The 16,982-nt window shown below is 41.6% G+C and overlaps 1 protein-coding gene across 1 annotated transcript; it reads right to left on the bottom strand.

Annotated features, from left to right (window-relative positions):
• Positions 1 to 4,483: 4,483 nt before the first annotated feature.
• On the bottom strand, positions 4,484 to 16,908 carry PSMD13 (proteasome 26S subunit, non-ATPase 13). The gene is made up of 13 exons (XM_061609863.1): positions 16,686 to 16,908; positions 14,394 to 14,472; positions 12,434 to 12,468; positions 12,233 to 12,288; positions 11,559 to 11,602; positions 11,069 to 11,155; positions 9,203 to 9,374; positions 8,466 to 8,545; positions 8,257 to 8,382; positions 7,356 to 7,418; positions 6,199 to 6,279; positions 5,743 to 5,859; positions 4,484 to 5,302 (listed from the first exon to the last, which is right to left on the bottom strand). Exons 1-13 carry the CDS (start codon positions 16,778 to 16,780, stop codon positions 5,207 to 5,209), a joined length of 1,131 nt encoding a protein of 376 aa, XP_061465847.1. The 5' UTR covers positions 16,781 to 16,908; the 3' UTR covers positions 4,484 to 5,206.
• Positions 16,909 to 16,982: the final 74 nt, after the last annotated feature.

Below are 16,982 nucleotides of genomic sequence, written 5' to 3'. Positions count from 1 at the left end.
AACCTACATAAACAGGAAGACAAGGAACAAGCAACTCTGGCCTAATGCTTGGGACTAACTTAATTGAATGTGCCTGCAAAATTCCTTCAAATACAACTAGCACATCAAGAAAATGATGAAACCTTTTCAATTTTGAGGTCACCTTGCAGGCTAAAGTGATACAACTGAGACACAGATTTACCATCTCTCCAAGAACAAGGAATATGTTATTGCAAAAAATACCCTCTCACAAGGAATTTTAACAGTATACTGTTAAAACTGACCAATGATTTGCTTTGCAACTTACTGAATCGGTGGAAATGAGGTGCTGAAAATACAGTTGCACAACAGCAAGAAATTCACTGTATCCAAATAAGTAGCCATTCCCACACCTATTTCTTATTTCTTATTATTGTGGCCTTATGTCCACTTTTCATTGTTCCCAGTTAGTGTAGCTGAGCAAGGCTGTGATGTTATCAGAAGGTTGCTTAAAAAGTAAGCCTCCAATATATGATAGGCAGCAGGTGAGTATCTTTTGAGTAGATGAGCAAAGAACTATTATAAATCTGTTGCAGTTGATTTTTACATTGAGCAAACCATTCAACCCCTGTACAACTGGTTAATAGACTTTTAAGAAGCAATTCTGCACCATCAAAACAGTTCACATTGAGTTAACTTGGAAAAAATCTCTGGTGCTATGATCTAAGAGTATTCTGTACTCTACACTTAAAAAGAAAAGCCTGCAGCTAATGCAGCATCTTGCTCTCACAGTGGCCAACCAGTGGCCAAGCAGGACTCTCCCCTCTGCAATTTCCAGCAACTGGTATTCAGAAGCATAATGCCTCAGTAAGCTTACTTACCATCCCCATCCGTGGAAAATTAGTCACAGCACATTTTCTTTCTGCTTCCCCTCCACCCCCTAGGGAATCTGATCTGAACTCAAACAAGGTCAGTTTTAGTTTAGGTGAAAGTGACATTTGAAAATATGTTTTTCAAGGTGCTACAACCTTTAACATGGGTGAGCCCTCTGCTGTTGATGAATGCTGGGTCATCATAAAGCATTACCAAATAAGCCAATGTCTAGATACCTAATGCACCTTGAAATATGAAATTGAAAGATAGTCACTCCAACCCAAAAGCTTATTAAAATAGAGCTGTAACATGTAGGAGGTCATAGAATCATAGAATAGTAGAGTTGGAAGGGACCTATACGGCCATCAAGTCCAACCCCCTGCTCAATGCAGGAATCCATATCAAAGCATTCCCGACAGATGGCTGTCCAGCTGCCTCTTGAATGCCTCCAGTGTCGGAGAGCCCACTACCTCTCTAGGTAATTGGTTCCATTGTTGTATGGCTCTAACAGGAAGTTTTTCCTGATGTCCCATCAAAATCTGGCTTCCTGCAACTTGAGCCCATTACTCTGTGTCCTGCAGTCTGGGACGATCAAGAAGAGATCCCGGCCCTCCTCTGTGACAACCTTTCATGTACTTGAAGAGTGCTATCATATCTCCCCTCAGTCTTCTCCAGGCTAAGCATGCCAAGTTCTTTCAGTTTCTCCTCACAGGGCTTTGTTTCCAGTCCCCTGATCATCCTTGTTGCCCCCCTCTGAACCTGTTCCAGTTTGTCTGCATCCTTCCTGAAGTGCGGAGACCAGAGCTGGACGCAGTATTCAAGATGAGGCCTAATCAGTGCTGAATAGAGGGGAACTAGTACTTCACGTGATTTGGAAACTATACTTCTGTTAATGCAGTCTAATATAGCATTTGCCTTTTTTGCAGCCACATCACACTGTTGGCTCATATTCAGCTTGTGATCAACGACAATTCCAAGATCCTTCTCATATCTTGTATTGCTGTGTCAGGTATCCCCCATTTTATAACTGTGCATTTGGTTTCTTTTTCCCAAGTGTAGAACTTTGCATTTATCCGTTGAATTTCATTCTGTTGTTTTCAGCCCAACACTCCAGCCTATCAAGGTCCCTTTGAATTTTCTTTCTGTCATCTACGGTATTAACTGTGCCCCCCAACTTTGTATCATTTGCAAATTTGATAAGCATGCTCTGTACCTCCTCATCCAAATAGTTAATAAAAATGTTGAGGAGCACTGGGCGCAGGACCGAGCCCTGTGGTACCCCACTTGTTACTTCTGCCCAGTTTGAGAAGGAACCATTGATAAGCAGTCTTGAGTACGATTCTGTAGCCAACTGTGGATCCACCTGATTGTTGTTCCATCCAGCCCACATTTAGCTAGCTTGCTAATCAGAATATCATGGGGCACTTTGTCAAAAGCTTTGCTGAAGGCGAGCTATAATATGTCCACAGCATTCCCACAGTCTACAAGGGAGGTTACCCGATCAAAAAATGAGATTAGCTTGGCAGTATTTGTTCTTCATAAATCCATGTTGGCTCCTAGTAATCACTGCATTGCTTTCAAGGTGCTTACAGATTGACTGCTTTATAATCTGCTCGAGTTTTTCCAGGGATTGATGTTAGGCTGACTGGTCTGTAGTTCCCCGGTTCCTCCTCCTTGCCCTTTTTGAAGATAGGGACAACATTAGCTCTCCTCCAGTCATCCGGCACTTCACCAGTCCTCCATGATTTTGCAAAGATAATAGACAGTGGTTCTGAGAATTCTTCAGCCAGTTCCTTCAATACTCTAGGATGCAGTTTATCGGGCCCTGGAGATTTGAACTCATTCAAAGTGATTAGGTATTCCTTGACCGTTTGTGTATCAATCTCAAGCTCCAATTCTGCCCCTTCTACTTCATGTTTCCCAGGAGGGTCATAGACCCTTTTTTGGGAGAAGACTGAGCCAAAGTAGGAATTGAGCACTTCTGCCTTTTCTTTGTCATCTGTTATCATTTTGCCATCCTCATTGAGTAGCTGTGCCATCATTTCTTTTCTTTTACTATGGACATACCTGAAGAAAGCTTTTTTGTTGCTTTTAGTGTCCCTTGCTAACCTCAGCTCATTCTCAGCTTTAGCCTTCCTGACACCATCCCAGCAATTCCATACCTGCCTGTACTGTTCCTTTGTGGCGTGGCCTTCTTTCCACGTCCTGTATGTGTCCTATTTTGTTTTTAGGTCATCTCTAAGCTTTTTGTGAAGCCACATTGGCTTCTTCTGTTGTTTCCCCCCTTTTTTCCTTGTTGGAATTGCTTGCCATTGCACTTTTAGAATTTCCTTTTTTAGAAACTCCCACCCATCTTGGATTCCTTTTCTCATTAGGGTCGCTTGCCGTGGAACGGTACTTACAACTGTTCTGAGTTTATTAAAATCAGCTTTCCTGAACTCCAGAGTGCATGTATGGCTACTTTCAGCTTGTGCTTCTGTTAAAATCAAGAATTCATGTATGGTGTGGTCACTTCCCCCCCCCCCCGAGTTCCCATAACTGCCACTTCATCCACCAAATCATCTCTATTGGTTAGAATCAAGTCCAGGATAGCTGATCCTCTGGTTGCTTCCTCCACTCTGTAGGAGAAAGTTATCTCCAACAGAAGTCAGAAATTTCTTGGAGGGGCCTTGGTTGGCAGAATTTGTCTCCCAAGAGATATCGGTATAATTGAAATCCCCCATTACTACTACATCATGCCACCTCGAAACATTGGCAATTTGCTTTTCAAAAGTTACATTCTTGTCTTCTCCTTGATTGGGTGGTCGGTAGTAGACTCCAAGCACCACATTCCTTTTGTTATTTGCCCCATTAATTTTAATCCAGATACTCTCGGTGGAGCTACCAAGCTCTTCTTCCTGTATTTCTGTGCAGGAATATATATTTTTAACATATAGCGCGACTCCACCTCCCTTTTTATTCCTTGTTCTTTTTGAACAAGTTGTATCCTTCAATTGTTGTATTCCAGTCATGGGAGTCATCCCCCCAAGTTTCAGTTAAACCTATCAAAAGTCAGGTACTGTTTTAAATAAATGCATCTGGAAATAATAATCCCTTCAATTATCAATTCCATAGTCATCTACTATTGCTGTAAGATGGGGATGGAGAACCTTTTTGCTTCCAGGGTCCCAATCATAACCTGGCTGCAACCTGCAGGCCAACTTTGACAGGTCTGCTGGGAGCTAATGGGTGGTTGGGAATGCACCTTGCTCCAGGCAAAGGAACAATCAGGAGTCCTCTTTAAGCTTCCCAATTATTCTTCTGAAGCTCCGCCCTTGCCCGACCCATATGTGACATCATGTACAATGCTAAGTATAGAGCTGGTTGGCATGGCTTCCTAAAACAGGCTGACAGGCCAAATGGGAAAGTCTGGCAGGCCAAATTTGACCTACGGCCTGGAGGTTCCTCAATCCTGCAGTAAGAGGAGAGTGGTACTAGTACTGATCAAAATAATGTCTTCCACAGACATCTGATCAGTAATGTTTTTTTTTTTTAAAAAAAATCCATTTATCTCTGAAGGGTACAAATACATTAACTCTGATTTTGGACCTCTTAAAATAAGATAATTGTTCAAGATTCAGGGTAAAGCACACCAAAATAACTGCACAAGAGAGAAGGCAGAGAAGTTTATTCCAGCAGTAGTTTTACTGCATCACACTTCAGGATAAAATGTTCATAAAAGACAAGAGCAAACCCAAAGAGAATATAAAAACAAATCCACTAAACGTATGATTTTATTCTTGGAAAACTCATTGATGGGGTTTGAGCAGCTTCCTCTATTGCAAAAGAGAGGGAGGCTAGGGGAAAGAGGTGTTTGTTCTCAATTATGCTGCCTTTGGGGTGGCAGGGAGAAAGATTTCAGGGAGAAGGTCATGCTCTCCCCCCATGTCCATCTTGAATGACCAACGACTGAAGATGGCCCTTCCTTCTTGCACACTAAATGCAAAATGGAAGGTTTCCTTCCATCCCACTGCTGAGCTAGTGACCTCCACCCTTTAGCACATAATCCCCTAGCATCCTCCAATGCAACAGCCTCACACCAAGACCGATTAATCCACACCATTAAGGAGTCCTTATCCCCTTTGGTGACAGCAGGATGAGAGCTCCCATGGAGAACGCTAATCAAAAGCTAGCGCATAGGAGGGAGTGCCCGACTCCAAGCACCAAAGGGTTACACAGCAAAGGCCGCTTAATCCTCTGTACAAGCATCAGAAAAGTAGTTCTTTCCCTCCTCCCCTAGCCCCCCTTTTAATAGAATTCAGTACAGAGTCAGTGGTCAGGACACTGCCAGTTTCAGCATCAGTACATGGTATTCTCTCAGCCAGTGCAAGGTCCTCTATGTCAGGATATCATGGGCTTGGTGCTCCACCAACATCTCCATGCTCTTCACATCTGTGCACCAAAACTCCAGGCGGTCTTTCATGCCCTTTATCTAGGAAAAACCCACAAGTACTTTAGGAATTGGGACACAAAAGAAACACATACAAAACAACTCTTATCAAAATGTGCCTACGTTAACTTCTGTTTTAGAGGCTAAAATGCAATTTATCTCCTAAATGTGTGCAGTTTGTCTTGGCAATAAGACATTTTTGACACACAGATTCAAAGGTGGCAGAAATGTAAAGCATTGTGAATTACACTGAGTGAACTCAATTATTTAACCTGCTTATGAATTCAACAGATGACCTCATAAAGCTTTTTCTGCATTAAAGCCAAGGGATACATATAAATGCAGTGTAGTTAATGAAGAAATCAAAACCTTTACCAACAGTCCCTCCTGCTTTCTATCCAGGAAGCTTCTTTTTCCTGTTTTTCCTAAGATTTCATGCAGAAAAAGGGGGTGTCATACTGAGATTTCTCAACAACGATTACCTGTTGTAAATCCAGTACCCGTGGTTGGACCCATGTCATGTGAACCCTTTTGTCCACTTCATCAATACTGCCTTTCACCAAACCCACTGAAAGTGCTTTCATCACTAGCAGCTCCACCTGCAAGAAAAGAAAACAAAGGCTCTACTGGCTTCCAAAAAAACCCCAGTTGTTTCCACACAAATCACTGCAACTTGCCCATCTGAGAACTTGCTACAACTCAAAATGAAGCAGTTAACAAATACAGAAAGGGAAAAGGGCCTGGGTTGTGGTCTCTGTAAATCCGTATCTAGAAGTTTAACTACACCAAATGTAATAGAAATTATTTGAAATGAAAATGGAAGGGCACACATACTATGATTTTCATCAGTGAATTTATATGTTTCAGTGAATTAATACGTTTGACAGAGTCCCAGACATTTGGTTCCCTCATGTACTATAGCTGCAAAAGCAACTCACCTCATTTACAGTGACTTTGGCACTTTTAGCAATCTCCTCAAACGTGAGTTGCCTGTGGTTAGCTGGTCGGGTGAAGGTCATCTGCAGTCAAGTAAAACTAAAGTTAAAAGTAACTAGAGCATACATGAAAATGACTTCCCAACTGAATTATAAGAAAGCCTGATCCCATCTTTGCCTCCAGGCAAGAGCTTGTTATTTGCAAAACAAACTAGATTTTCAATAGCAAAGTATGCTACATTTTTTTGGAGATGCTGATATAATGGGCACTGAAGAATATATAGATCTGAAAATGGGTTATAGACAACATAGCACTAAAGCAAACATTCTGTCAGAGCAAGGATGTCTTCTTGAACAATGGATAGTTCTTCCCATCTTCTCCCCCGTCCTGTGTGCTCCCTAAATCTGTTCTGGGTCCAGAGCACATCTGGGACGGTGCAGGATTGGGGGGGGGGAATTCTGTTCAGCAAGCAAAAATCGTTCCACTCATGCAATTGTTTACCAGTCCCTTTAATAAGCCCCAAATCAACACAAGATTTAACTGATGTCAAGCTGTTTATCTTGGACAAGCACTTGCAATTATATTAACATATCTCTAGTAAAAAGGATAAGGTTTTTCAAGGCACTCCACCAGTTTTCCAAACAGGTTTTGGCAAGCAAAAGTGTTGAGAACTGACTTACATAATGGAATGTAAAAGGACCTTACCACTTCCATAAAATGGAAACTACAATAAGGAGAGCCTGATAAATTGGGCCATGTATGCCGGCAAAACGGGCCTCATATGGTACTGGGATCTTAAGTGGTGCTCATAGCATATGTAGGCTTTCAAACTTGGACTACCTGTTTTGTTGTTTCATCCACAACAGAAAAAAGGAAACAGCATAAGGGACTGTGGTTTTGCAAGGTTTATGGAAAGATGTTTGGGGCCGGTAACTGAATATTACAGTCATTTCCAGAACTTTTTACTAGTGCCAAGAATATAAAATAAAATCACATTCAGTCACCTGAGACCATCAAATTACTTGAGAAATCATCTACTGAAAGACTACCTGAGTGAAAATATATGACCAAGTTCATCATTCAGATAAATACTTTGGGTCAAACAAACTCCGTATTTTACAGGTGAGGAGCAAAGGTGATAGGAATGCTACAGACTCACCTCCATGAGGCACAACAGCTGGATCTTCTGCAGGAGAAGAGCTTCGTTTGCAGCCAGGTCTGGCTGTAACACATGATAGTTGAGAACTTTAGCTATTCCACAAAGCTTACTGTGTTTTATTTAGCAAGATGCATGCAATGCACACAAAGATAACTGAACATTTCATTTGTTTTGCTTCTGTGTCATGAAACCACAGCCATAAGCCTACAACTACAAATTGTCCCCACAGAAATGTTACTTCTGAATGCAACCATTCAGACTGACTAAACTAGCATCTCCTCTACTGAAGAAATGACAAGATGAACACTAAAAAACATTTAAATAGGTTTAGCTGTGGCAATGCATCTACTGTAGAGCCTGAAATCCTCACTGAAGTGGGATGCTTTGGAGTTTTTCGGACCTACTCTCAAGTGAAGCAGGTATTTCCTTGAGTGGTCTGGTCCTGAAGCTTCAGACTCACTTTGGAGGATATCAAGGCAACTGCCAAAGCCCTGATATTCTCCTTCAGAACAATCCCTACAGGTTGTTCTGAAGGAGGTATTGGAGTTGGGACAGCTCCCCAGACATACATGCCTTCAGAGTTGTCCTTTCTGTCATGATGAAAGTTTCAGGGCAGCCTTGGGGGGGGATAAATTCTATGCACCCCAGAACAGCCAGTGGGGGAGCAAAGCTCACCCCAGACTGTTGCCCCGAGTGTTCTTGGCAGGCTTTGGCTTTCTACTAACCAGAAGTGCACAGGCTTTACTTTCCCCCTAGCCAGTCAATGAGGCAGTACTTAATCATTTTAGAGGATAGGTAGAAAAATTAAAAAGCATTAGTAGAATATACACAGAACTCAAGACACAGTCAGAGCTATCTATATTACTTGCCAGAGTGCTATCAATTCAAACCAGCCACTCACCTGCTGCCCCCATGCTGACTTCAAAGCCTGGAATTTTTCCACATTGCCACTGTTGAAGGCATAAAGTGTGTCAATCAACCACTGTCTGTCAGTGTTCCTCAAAGACTCCAGTACTGGGTGCATAAGCTGAATGGAAATAAGGCAGGGCATTGAGATAAAGTAGATAGCTTATGCTACCCTGACACTTTTACTAATAAAATCCTACTTACCAGTTCCCCAAAGTTATAGACTCCTTCTCCGAGGAGTCCTGCCAACCCTAAAGTAAAGGCTCTCTCCTGCTGGTCTGCCACTGAAAAGAATGATCTGGATCAAGTAACAGTCCTAGAGATCTTACGCCATTTTAATACACATATGCACATGTTCCCCCCTTTTGTGAGCATTCTACACACAAAGGTGGCCAAACACCTCTATTTGGATTATCAAAAGTGAATTTTATATGTGTTTCCACTTTCCAGAGTCAGAATTTCAACTGATTGGGGATATGTTGTCAACACAACAGAGGAAAATGCATGAGAGTTGGGGGTGGATGATCAGCTGAGTTAGAGAACAGGCAACTGTATCATAAGAAGAAGTGAAAGAGTGATGAGATCTGACATCACATTCCATAAATAAAAGTCTTACTCAGATCACCTCTACTTTAGGAGGCTTTGGACACGACTCTCATATCGCCAAGCCTTTCTGCACAATGAGGAGAACCTTTTATAATGCACATACCCGTTTCCATAATATCCCATTTCACCATATAACTGATCACACAAGTCATCTCTCATAATAGTATAATAATTTTTTTGTCTTAGGCCTACTTTTCTGAGACTCATGGTTCCAAAAATGATCTTGAGGACAATTTCAATTTACCTATCTAAACAGTAATCTAAACTCACTTGATACAGATCTTCATAGCACAACCAATGCAGTAATGTTCAATATGGAAAGAAAAGAGCATTACCTGGTAGATCTTTAACATCTATACAGCCCAGGAACCTTAATGCATCCTTATAATAAGAGGCATGATTCCCTATTGTCTGGTAATACTTGCTGGAAAGGTCATAGAAGCGGCTGTGAACAGATGTCACACCAGGAAGATTATTCAGCATCTCCTCAACCTCCTCAATGGTCTCCTAAAGAAAAATAAAGGAGATACCAATTAACCTTCACAGATACAGTAATACCTTGCATTAACGTACTCAATGGGACCAGAGCGAGTACGTAAACCGAAAATGTCCTTAAAATGAAGCACTACCTTTTAAAACTTTTTTTACCTCTCCTTCATGCAGAGCATCAAAGCCCCACGCTAAAGCCTCTACTGCTGCACTGCCGTGCCTCTCAGCTGATCGCGATCGCGCCTCCCAGCTGATTTGCGGTGGCGCAATTGTGTCTATTTCCACCCCTGCGCTCTAAAGCCTCTGCTGCTGCGCTGCTGCGCCTCCCAGCTGATTGCGATCGCGCCTCCCAGCTGATTTGTGGTGGCGCGATTGCGTCTATTTCCACCCCCACACACTAAAGCCTCTGCTGCTGCACTGCGTTTCTGGAGAAATACAGGCATATGGAGCATGTACGTTATAGCCAGGCGACGTTAAGTGAAGCGACGTTAAGCGGGGTATGCCTGTATTTTATATACATCTAAATATAAGCATGTTACAAAACCTTGCCTAACAATGATAAGCAAGTAATATTTGAAGTAAGAGAGAAGAATCACCAACTCCAACGATGGTGTAATCAGATTATTGTAAGGATCATAACATATTTGTTTGTGCTGATAACAGGACTTGAACTGCTGAAAGTCTCAACTTGACTGAAGAAACTAATCCACATCTTGACTGCTTGAACTCTAAAGCTCTTTAGAGCTTTAGCTTCTGCTGGGAGGAAGGGCAGGATATAAATCAAATAATAAATAAATAAAGCTCCCAACTGTGGTTTATAAAAAAAAGGAAACAATCTCTGACTATTATTATTATTTATATAATTTATTGCCGAAATAGGCTTCTAAGCAGACTAAACGAAGATGCTTACAGGTTCAAAAAACCCTATTCTTTGCTTGTGGCAAATTGATAACCATCCATATGTACAATTATGAATACATTGTAAGATACTAATTTCAGACATACGCAGGCAGCTTATAATGGGCGATGGGTAATGATATTGGATTATACCAGCAAAAAGAATCAGTTGGATATTAAAACTGATCTTCAGCCATCTGAGATCTGTTGTCACAGTATTTTTATTGCATACGCTGTGCCTTTATTTGAAAAACTCAGTTATATTATCAGGAAAGCTAGATTTTTGATCATCTAAGTAGTGTTGCATTTCCAATAACACACATCAAAGTGGAACACAAGAATCCAATAGAATTTAATTTTTCCACACATTTCAGTACCATTAACTCAAATACCCAGGATTGGGTAAAAGCAGATCAGGATTATTTGTAGATCAGAAGGATTTCTGACTGTCAATTGATTAACAATGACAACAAAATGACTCTCTCCCCTCCCAACCCCCATGAAAAAAGCACGGAAGGACAGCAAGCTCGTCTTAGTCATGGTACCCAAAACAAACCCTCTGCCCAGCACCTGGAAAGCACAGAATATTCTTTAATTCTAAGTGTATATCTTTTGCACCTGCCTCCAGTAGATGGATTTCAGGGTTTCAATAAGACAGAAAACTAAATGGAGGAAGCCTGAAGTTTGACCTCCCCATACTAAAGACAAAGAGATACTAAACCTATGGTCTGCACAAAAATGTAAGAGCCATCTGATACAACACAGTCAAACAAAACTGCATTAATGCTAACAAGCAAATGTGAATTTTGCCTCACCTTTGTGACTTGTAGATCACCAATGTTTAATTTCAGAGCTCCAATGGCTGTTTTACACAAAATCACAGCTTCATCACTGCTTTTTACCTGCATCCATAATAAAAATTGAGCTTCATAAAACAGCTATCATCCAAATAGTAACGCTATAAGTGCTTGTCAGATTGAGCGTAAGTAACAGCTTTCCCAAGTTTGATCTTATTCCCACCCCTGATCATTCTTACTGAAAATGAAGTGTAGTTTGTTGGCCGGTTTAGCAGATGCGTTATTTATTTATATTGTGCTTTTCAGGACAAGTATTTCCACAAGGTAATATACCAAAACAAAAACTTCATACACATAAAATCAACAATTTAAAATACATATCCTTTAAAACAAGTGATAAAAACATCACTAAGATACAACAATGAATAAAAATTAATAACTGTTGAAAACAATTCCACACAAATGGATCAATATATTATATAAAGTATCCATTGCATTTCATACTTACCTTTTCTCGTGTCTTCTCCAGAAAAGAAAGGGCTACATTAGGATCTAAAGAGGTATAAGCAAGAAATCACATTAAGTGCCATATAACCTCTTATTAGTTCCTATCACAAAAGTCTTAGAATGGAGAGTCTGTTTGAAGAATATTGTCCTTGGAGAAAGATCAGAAGTAGGGGGCATCAAGGCATGCTCCCTCCCGTCATTCTGAGATAGAGTGAACCACCAAATGTTTGCACAGACCTCTGGTCTCAAGGAACTCCTGATTTAAAGTCAGAGGAGATCTTGTGTTCAAAGTAACATGAGATCTCCTGTTTGGGAGCAGGCTTCAGGCTTGCACAATCACTCCCTCTCAGTGGAGAAATGGAATGATCAGACACTCTGGGATCAGTCCTAGAGAAAAACCAGGACTCAAATAGGCCTTCACTCTGTAAAACTCCCAAGGAGTAGATTCCCAACTTCTACATTAATACATCTCTGCTGGCCTTAATGAATACATCAAAGTTAAGGAAAATTAATGGTTAGTGTCCACAAAGGATTTAATGTGGGTATTTCCCTTTCCCCAAGGCGGAGTAGATCAATGCTTTGTTACAAAAGTATCTATTGTTGTTGGCCTCAGATATGCATCCGGAACCAATCTATTCTGGAGGAGACAGCTATGAGGGAATGAAAGTATTTCACCTGTCATTTGCCGCACCACATGAAGAATTATCTCTACAAGGGACAAAGGGTTCACCCTGGAATAAAGAGGTGGTAATGTGAACAACTGAGGTTTTAACTACATGAATTGCAATTTTAATAGCAGTAACTTACTTCAGAATTTAAAAATTAGTTTTAAAATATGAAGTCTTTCCAAAATGTTCAGTATTTTAAAAGCTTTACCTGTGTTCAAACTCACTGATAAAGTTCTCATAAAGCTGTAAAAAAAAAGATTAAGTTTAGCAGTACACATATATTTTGGTTAATGAGTCAACTAGATCATTGATATCTCTAGGATCCTTTCTACAGTTGGATTATTTTCAACTAGTACTGGTGTGCAATCCCCTACAATCAATATTAAGCCTCCTGTCATAGAAGACCTAGTTGTGTACAACGCACAAGGTCCCAGAGTAGAAATTTAGGCTGCTTGGCTCCTTCGCTGGTCCTGCTGCTAAGGTGCTGCTGCAACCTAAGCCACAGTTTGGCTTAGTGTGTCATCTGAACCTGAGCTCATGGTGTGTCTCCTTCAGACAAACCATGAGCAGGAGGCCATAGAACAAGCCATGGTTATAGCTTACAGCACTAAGTCATGGTTTGGCTTAGTATGTCATCTGAACCTGGGTTCAGGCAAACCACAAGCTGCAGACCATAGAATAAACCTTAGTTAAGCTTGTGGTTTGGAGTGAGACACACCATGAACCCAGGTTTGGACAACACGCTAACCCAGGAGTAGGGAACCTATGGCCTTCCAGATGTTGAACTACAACTCCCACCAGCCCTAGCAGCATGGCCAATGACCAAGGATTACAGGAATTGTAGTTCTGCAACATCTGGAGGGCCAAAGTTTCCCCAGACCTGTGTTAAGCCAAACCATGGGTTAGATCACTGCAGCAGCAGCATGACCAGAGAACTTACTCCAAAAGCCCATGCATTCTCATTAAACCATGGCTTACCTTAGCGTTATATGTGACCTGGGCTGAAAAGTGCTCAAACAAATCATTATCACCTATACTAACAAGATTTTCTAATACTGTGTAGTTGTTTTTAAAAGGAATAAATTACACCACTGAAATGTGTCACTACTAGTAGTTGATAAATTATTTTAAGAAATTTGTGCAGTAGCTTTAACACATTGTAAAGTAGGCAGTCCTGTTATAAATAATGTAGATTTTGCCTTCAAAAACGAATATGGCTTGTTCTTCATACATTTTAATGATCCAAAAATGTAACTGCATTTTTCAAATAAATAATGGGGAATATGAATGACCAAGACAACTGAACTGTCCAAATATACCAAAGTTCAAGCCCGAAGATATTTCACACACTGAAGAATAGTTATTTAACAGCTCTGAACTCCAAGAACTTTGAGCACATATCTTTATAGGATCAGAGTTAGAAGTGATTTTGTAAGGCCAACCACTGCCTAATGCAGGAAATCAGGGACTAAAGCATCCCCAAGAGATGGCTGTCCAGCCTCTGCTTGAAGACTTACAGTAAGGTAGAGCCACCTCACCCACCCCCTCCTACAACTGGTTCTATTATTGAATTGTTCTTACAGGAAAAATATTTTATCCTAATATTCAATTAAAATATATCCTTCTGTAACTTAAACCAGTTAGTTGTACCCTTTGGGTCAGCAGAGAGCAAGTCTCTGACTATAACCCAAGGGTGGGCCAGATCCAGAACTCTGATTCAGAGGCCTGGAGGGCCCAACTACTCCTGTGGGGAGGAGGTTCCCCAACACTACTATAAACTCTCAGTTTCTTATTGCAATCATATATTGTGCCGTTTTGCATCATGAATGCAGAGTACCAGCATTATATTTACAAAATACATTCTTTGACCACTGGATTGAGAATAAAACTGTGTTCTTTAGTGCATACAAGTTACTGAAATCAACAGAATTTGCATCCAAACTAATAGATTGGAGCACGAGCTACAAAACCCTGGGAAGTAATGTGTTAAGTAGAGTTGCCACCAAAAATTCCTTACCATCAGCAATATTTGCCTTCACAAAAGGCTAGGGATGTACATTTAGATGGATTTTTCTTTATAATCCCAAGGCATTGGAAATTAGAATATTAAAAATACAGCCTATCACCATCACAATGACTATGATACTTGATATAACTAGGGAGCTTACCTTGATGAGTCCATCTCCTTGGGCAAAGCAGGGGTCCTGCACAAAGTCCAGAACCTGTAGGGTCAACTGGTGCCAGAGTCTGTAAAACACACACAAAGACCAATGGAAGTGACCAATGTCATTAGTGACAGATTGCCACAAGACAAAACCCAGTCAGAGAGCTCTAACTACCCATACAAATGCAAAACTCCACATCTATAGAAGGATCAATATATGTACTCAAGAACTAGCCCAAGCATCTGTTTGAGCACTTAAAAATCTGATTTGAATTAACAGCAAATCTGCCACCAGAAGAGGCCACTTAGTATAGGAAAATAACCAAATTTCTCTATCAGAAACATTTCTCATGAAAAGTGGATAATTTAAAAATATCTCAGGTGACACGGCTCAGAACCTTTAAAGGAGAGCTGCTGTCAGCAGGCATGACAAACCAACGGCCTGCAATTTACACCTAGTAGCTTGGCAGCCCTCCCAAATCAGGCACCTCTTCCTTTCTTCCAACTTACTTGTAAAGACACCTCTTCTCCCTCTGGCACAGCAGCTAGTAGGTGGTCTTGGTATACACAAAACAGGAAGGAGTGCTCCTCCTTGTTTCCTGCACAGTAAGAACTTATAGCAAAGGAGGAGCACTCCTTCCTGTTTTGTGTATACCAAGACCACCTACTAGCTGCTGTGCCAGAGGGAGTCAGGCAAGCAAGTCAGGACCTTGCTACCCCATTGCAGTGCTGGGCTGGAAAGAGAGATTCCTCTCCTCCGGGCCCAGCATTGTAACAAGGAGAGGATGAAATGTTCTTTTCTTCTCCCATTCCCCATTACAAAGCTGCAATAGGGTGTGTGTGTGTGGGGAACACTGTCTCTTGCTCTCCAGGGATTATTCCCTGAAGATCAGGCAGTGTTCCCTACCCATTTCACTGTAAGAGTGGTGTATGAAAGAGAGTATGTCTAAGTATGGGGGGGGGGGAGAGAAGGCAGGAAGTGCATGTGACAGCATGAGTGTATGACAGCATGTGCATGTGGGAACAGTGCTGCACGGTGAGCGGATATGCTGTATGTATAGGTTGGTGTATGCTCTTTTGTATGTTTTAAGTTAAATGTGCAGTGAGTGTGTGTGTCATCTATGTGTGCGCTGTATCTGTGCACTTCTGTATGCAGAAGTGTGCGTTGGCCACCATCACTGCTGGCATGTGGGCCTTGGAGGGTGGCTTTCAATGTGCCCCTCAGTTTGGAGTAGAAAATATTGGGCTAAGTAGACTGATAGTGACTCATAAGCCAGCTTCATGAATTCGCTTAACACGCCTCAGAATATTACACAATACTTTACACAGGCCAATAAGAACAACCGGTATCCTCTGTTTTCAATATAGTATTTCATGCTGTAAAACAAGAGTTACTTTTAAAATATTACAACATATTGATCAACCACTACCTAACCGAATCTGAACCAAGCTAAAAAAGGTGAATTATATCCTGCTGTTACTATTTAAAAAAAAAGGGAGAGGAAAATGATCACACATCTCTGATAACTATTTAGAATGTATTCTGAAGTTATTAAAGACTTAAGGTCTAAATTTTGGTATAAGTAGTATAAACAGAAGCCAGCTTTGCAGAGTGACAGAGTCTAACAATGCTAATGATGTCAGAAGTTGATTTAAGGTGGCTGCCAATTGTACAAAGTGAGGAAGAGCAAGGAAGAGTACAGCACCAGGAGGCCAAAACAAAATATTCATCTGCCTATTTACTCAATTTAAGATTTTTTTTTAATAAAAAAACAAGCTCTTGCACTACACCTACATATTGGCAATCACACCAGTGCAGAATTTCATAGGAGATTCTCCAGCACTTTAAACGCTGTTTGTGCTTATGTGGGCTTGATCCAAAGCGACTGGCACTTTACTATCTAGCATCTTCCTAAAGCAGCCTATATATAGCAGCACGATACATTACTTTTGGGGCAAGTTATTTTGTAACGCTCTAGAAGGATTTGCCACAGAGTTGACGAACAAGCCTCATTCCGCACCGGGGACGAGGGGGAACAGAAGAGAGGCTGAAACCAAGGGCTATAGATAATCCACAACTAATCAGACTGTTAGGAAGGGTGGCGGTGGGCTTCAACAGCAGAACATCCCATAGTTACTTCCTCCACTATACATCTCCAAAATGAGGCGCCTGGTCGCTCCAGGGAAAACACAAAGCGCAGTTCAGCAACCACCAAAAATTACCCCTCCCCAACTCCAACACGCAAACGCAAACTCACTCATCCTTTCCCCACCCGAACCCTACACATTCACTCACTTTTTGTTGTAGAGTTCCTCCAGGCGGTGCCACACGGCGGCCTGGCCGGGCTCCGAGCTTTGGCTCTGCTGTAGGAAACCCGGTACGTCCTTCATGGCAGGGCCGGGATAGAGGGAGGCAGCAGGAAAGAACGCGCGGTTACTCTAAAGAACAGCAGAAGCAGGAGGCCGGGCCACCTTGCCGCCGGAAATGCACACTCACTTCCGGCACCTTGGGTGCGGAGCATGCCGGGTACCGTATGGTCCCGCATAGCGCAGCATCACTTCACAATTCCGCCCCCCGGGGAGGAGGGGCAAG

Source organism: Rhineura floridana, chromosome 2 (genome assembly GCF_030035675.1).
Source record: "Rhineura floridana isolate rRhiFlo1 chromosome 2, rRhiFlo1.hap2, whole genome shotgun sequence".
Classification (NCBI taxonomy): Eukaryota; Metazoa; Chordata; class Lepidosauria; order Squamata; family Rhineuridae; genus Rhineura; species Rhineura floridana.
This window is presented reverse-complemented; position numbering and strand designations above follow the sequence as displayed.

Bases quoted from the DNA above. Each gene is read 5' to 3' on its own strand.
- PSMD13 (XM_061609863.1), bottom strand. From the start codon at position 16,780: ATGAAGGACGTACCGGGTTTCCTACAGCAGAGCCAAAGCTCGGAGCCC. The intron at 14,473-16,685 runs GTGAGTGAATGT...TGTGTTTTACAG, and splicing joins GAGGAACTCTACAACAAAAA to ACTCTGGCACCAGTTGACCC. The intron at 11,603-12,232 runs GTGAAATACTTT...ATACCTCTTTAG, and splicing joins TGTGGTGCGGCAAATGACAG to ATCCTAATGTAGCCCTTTCT.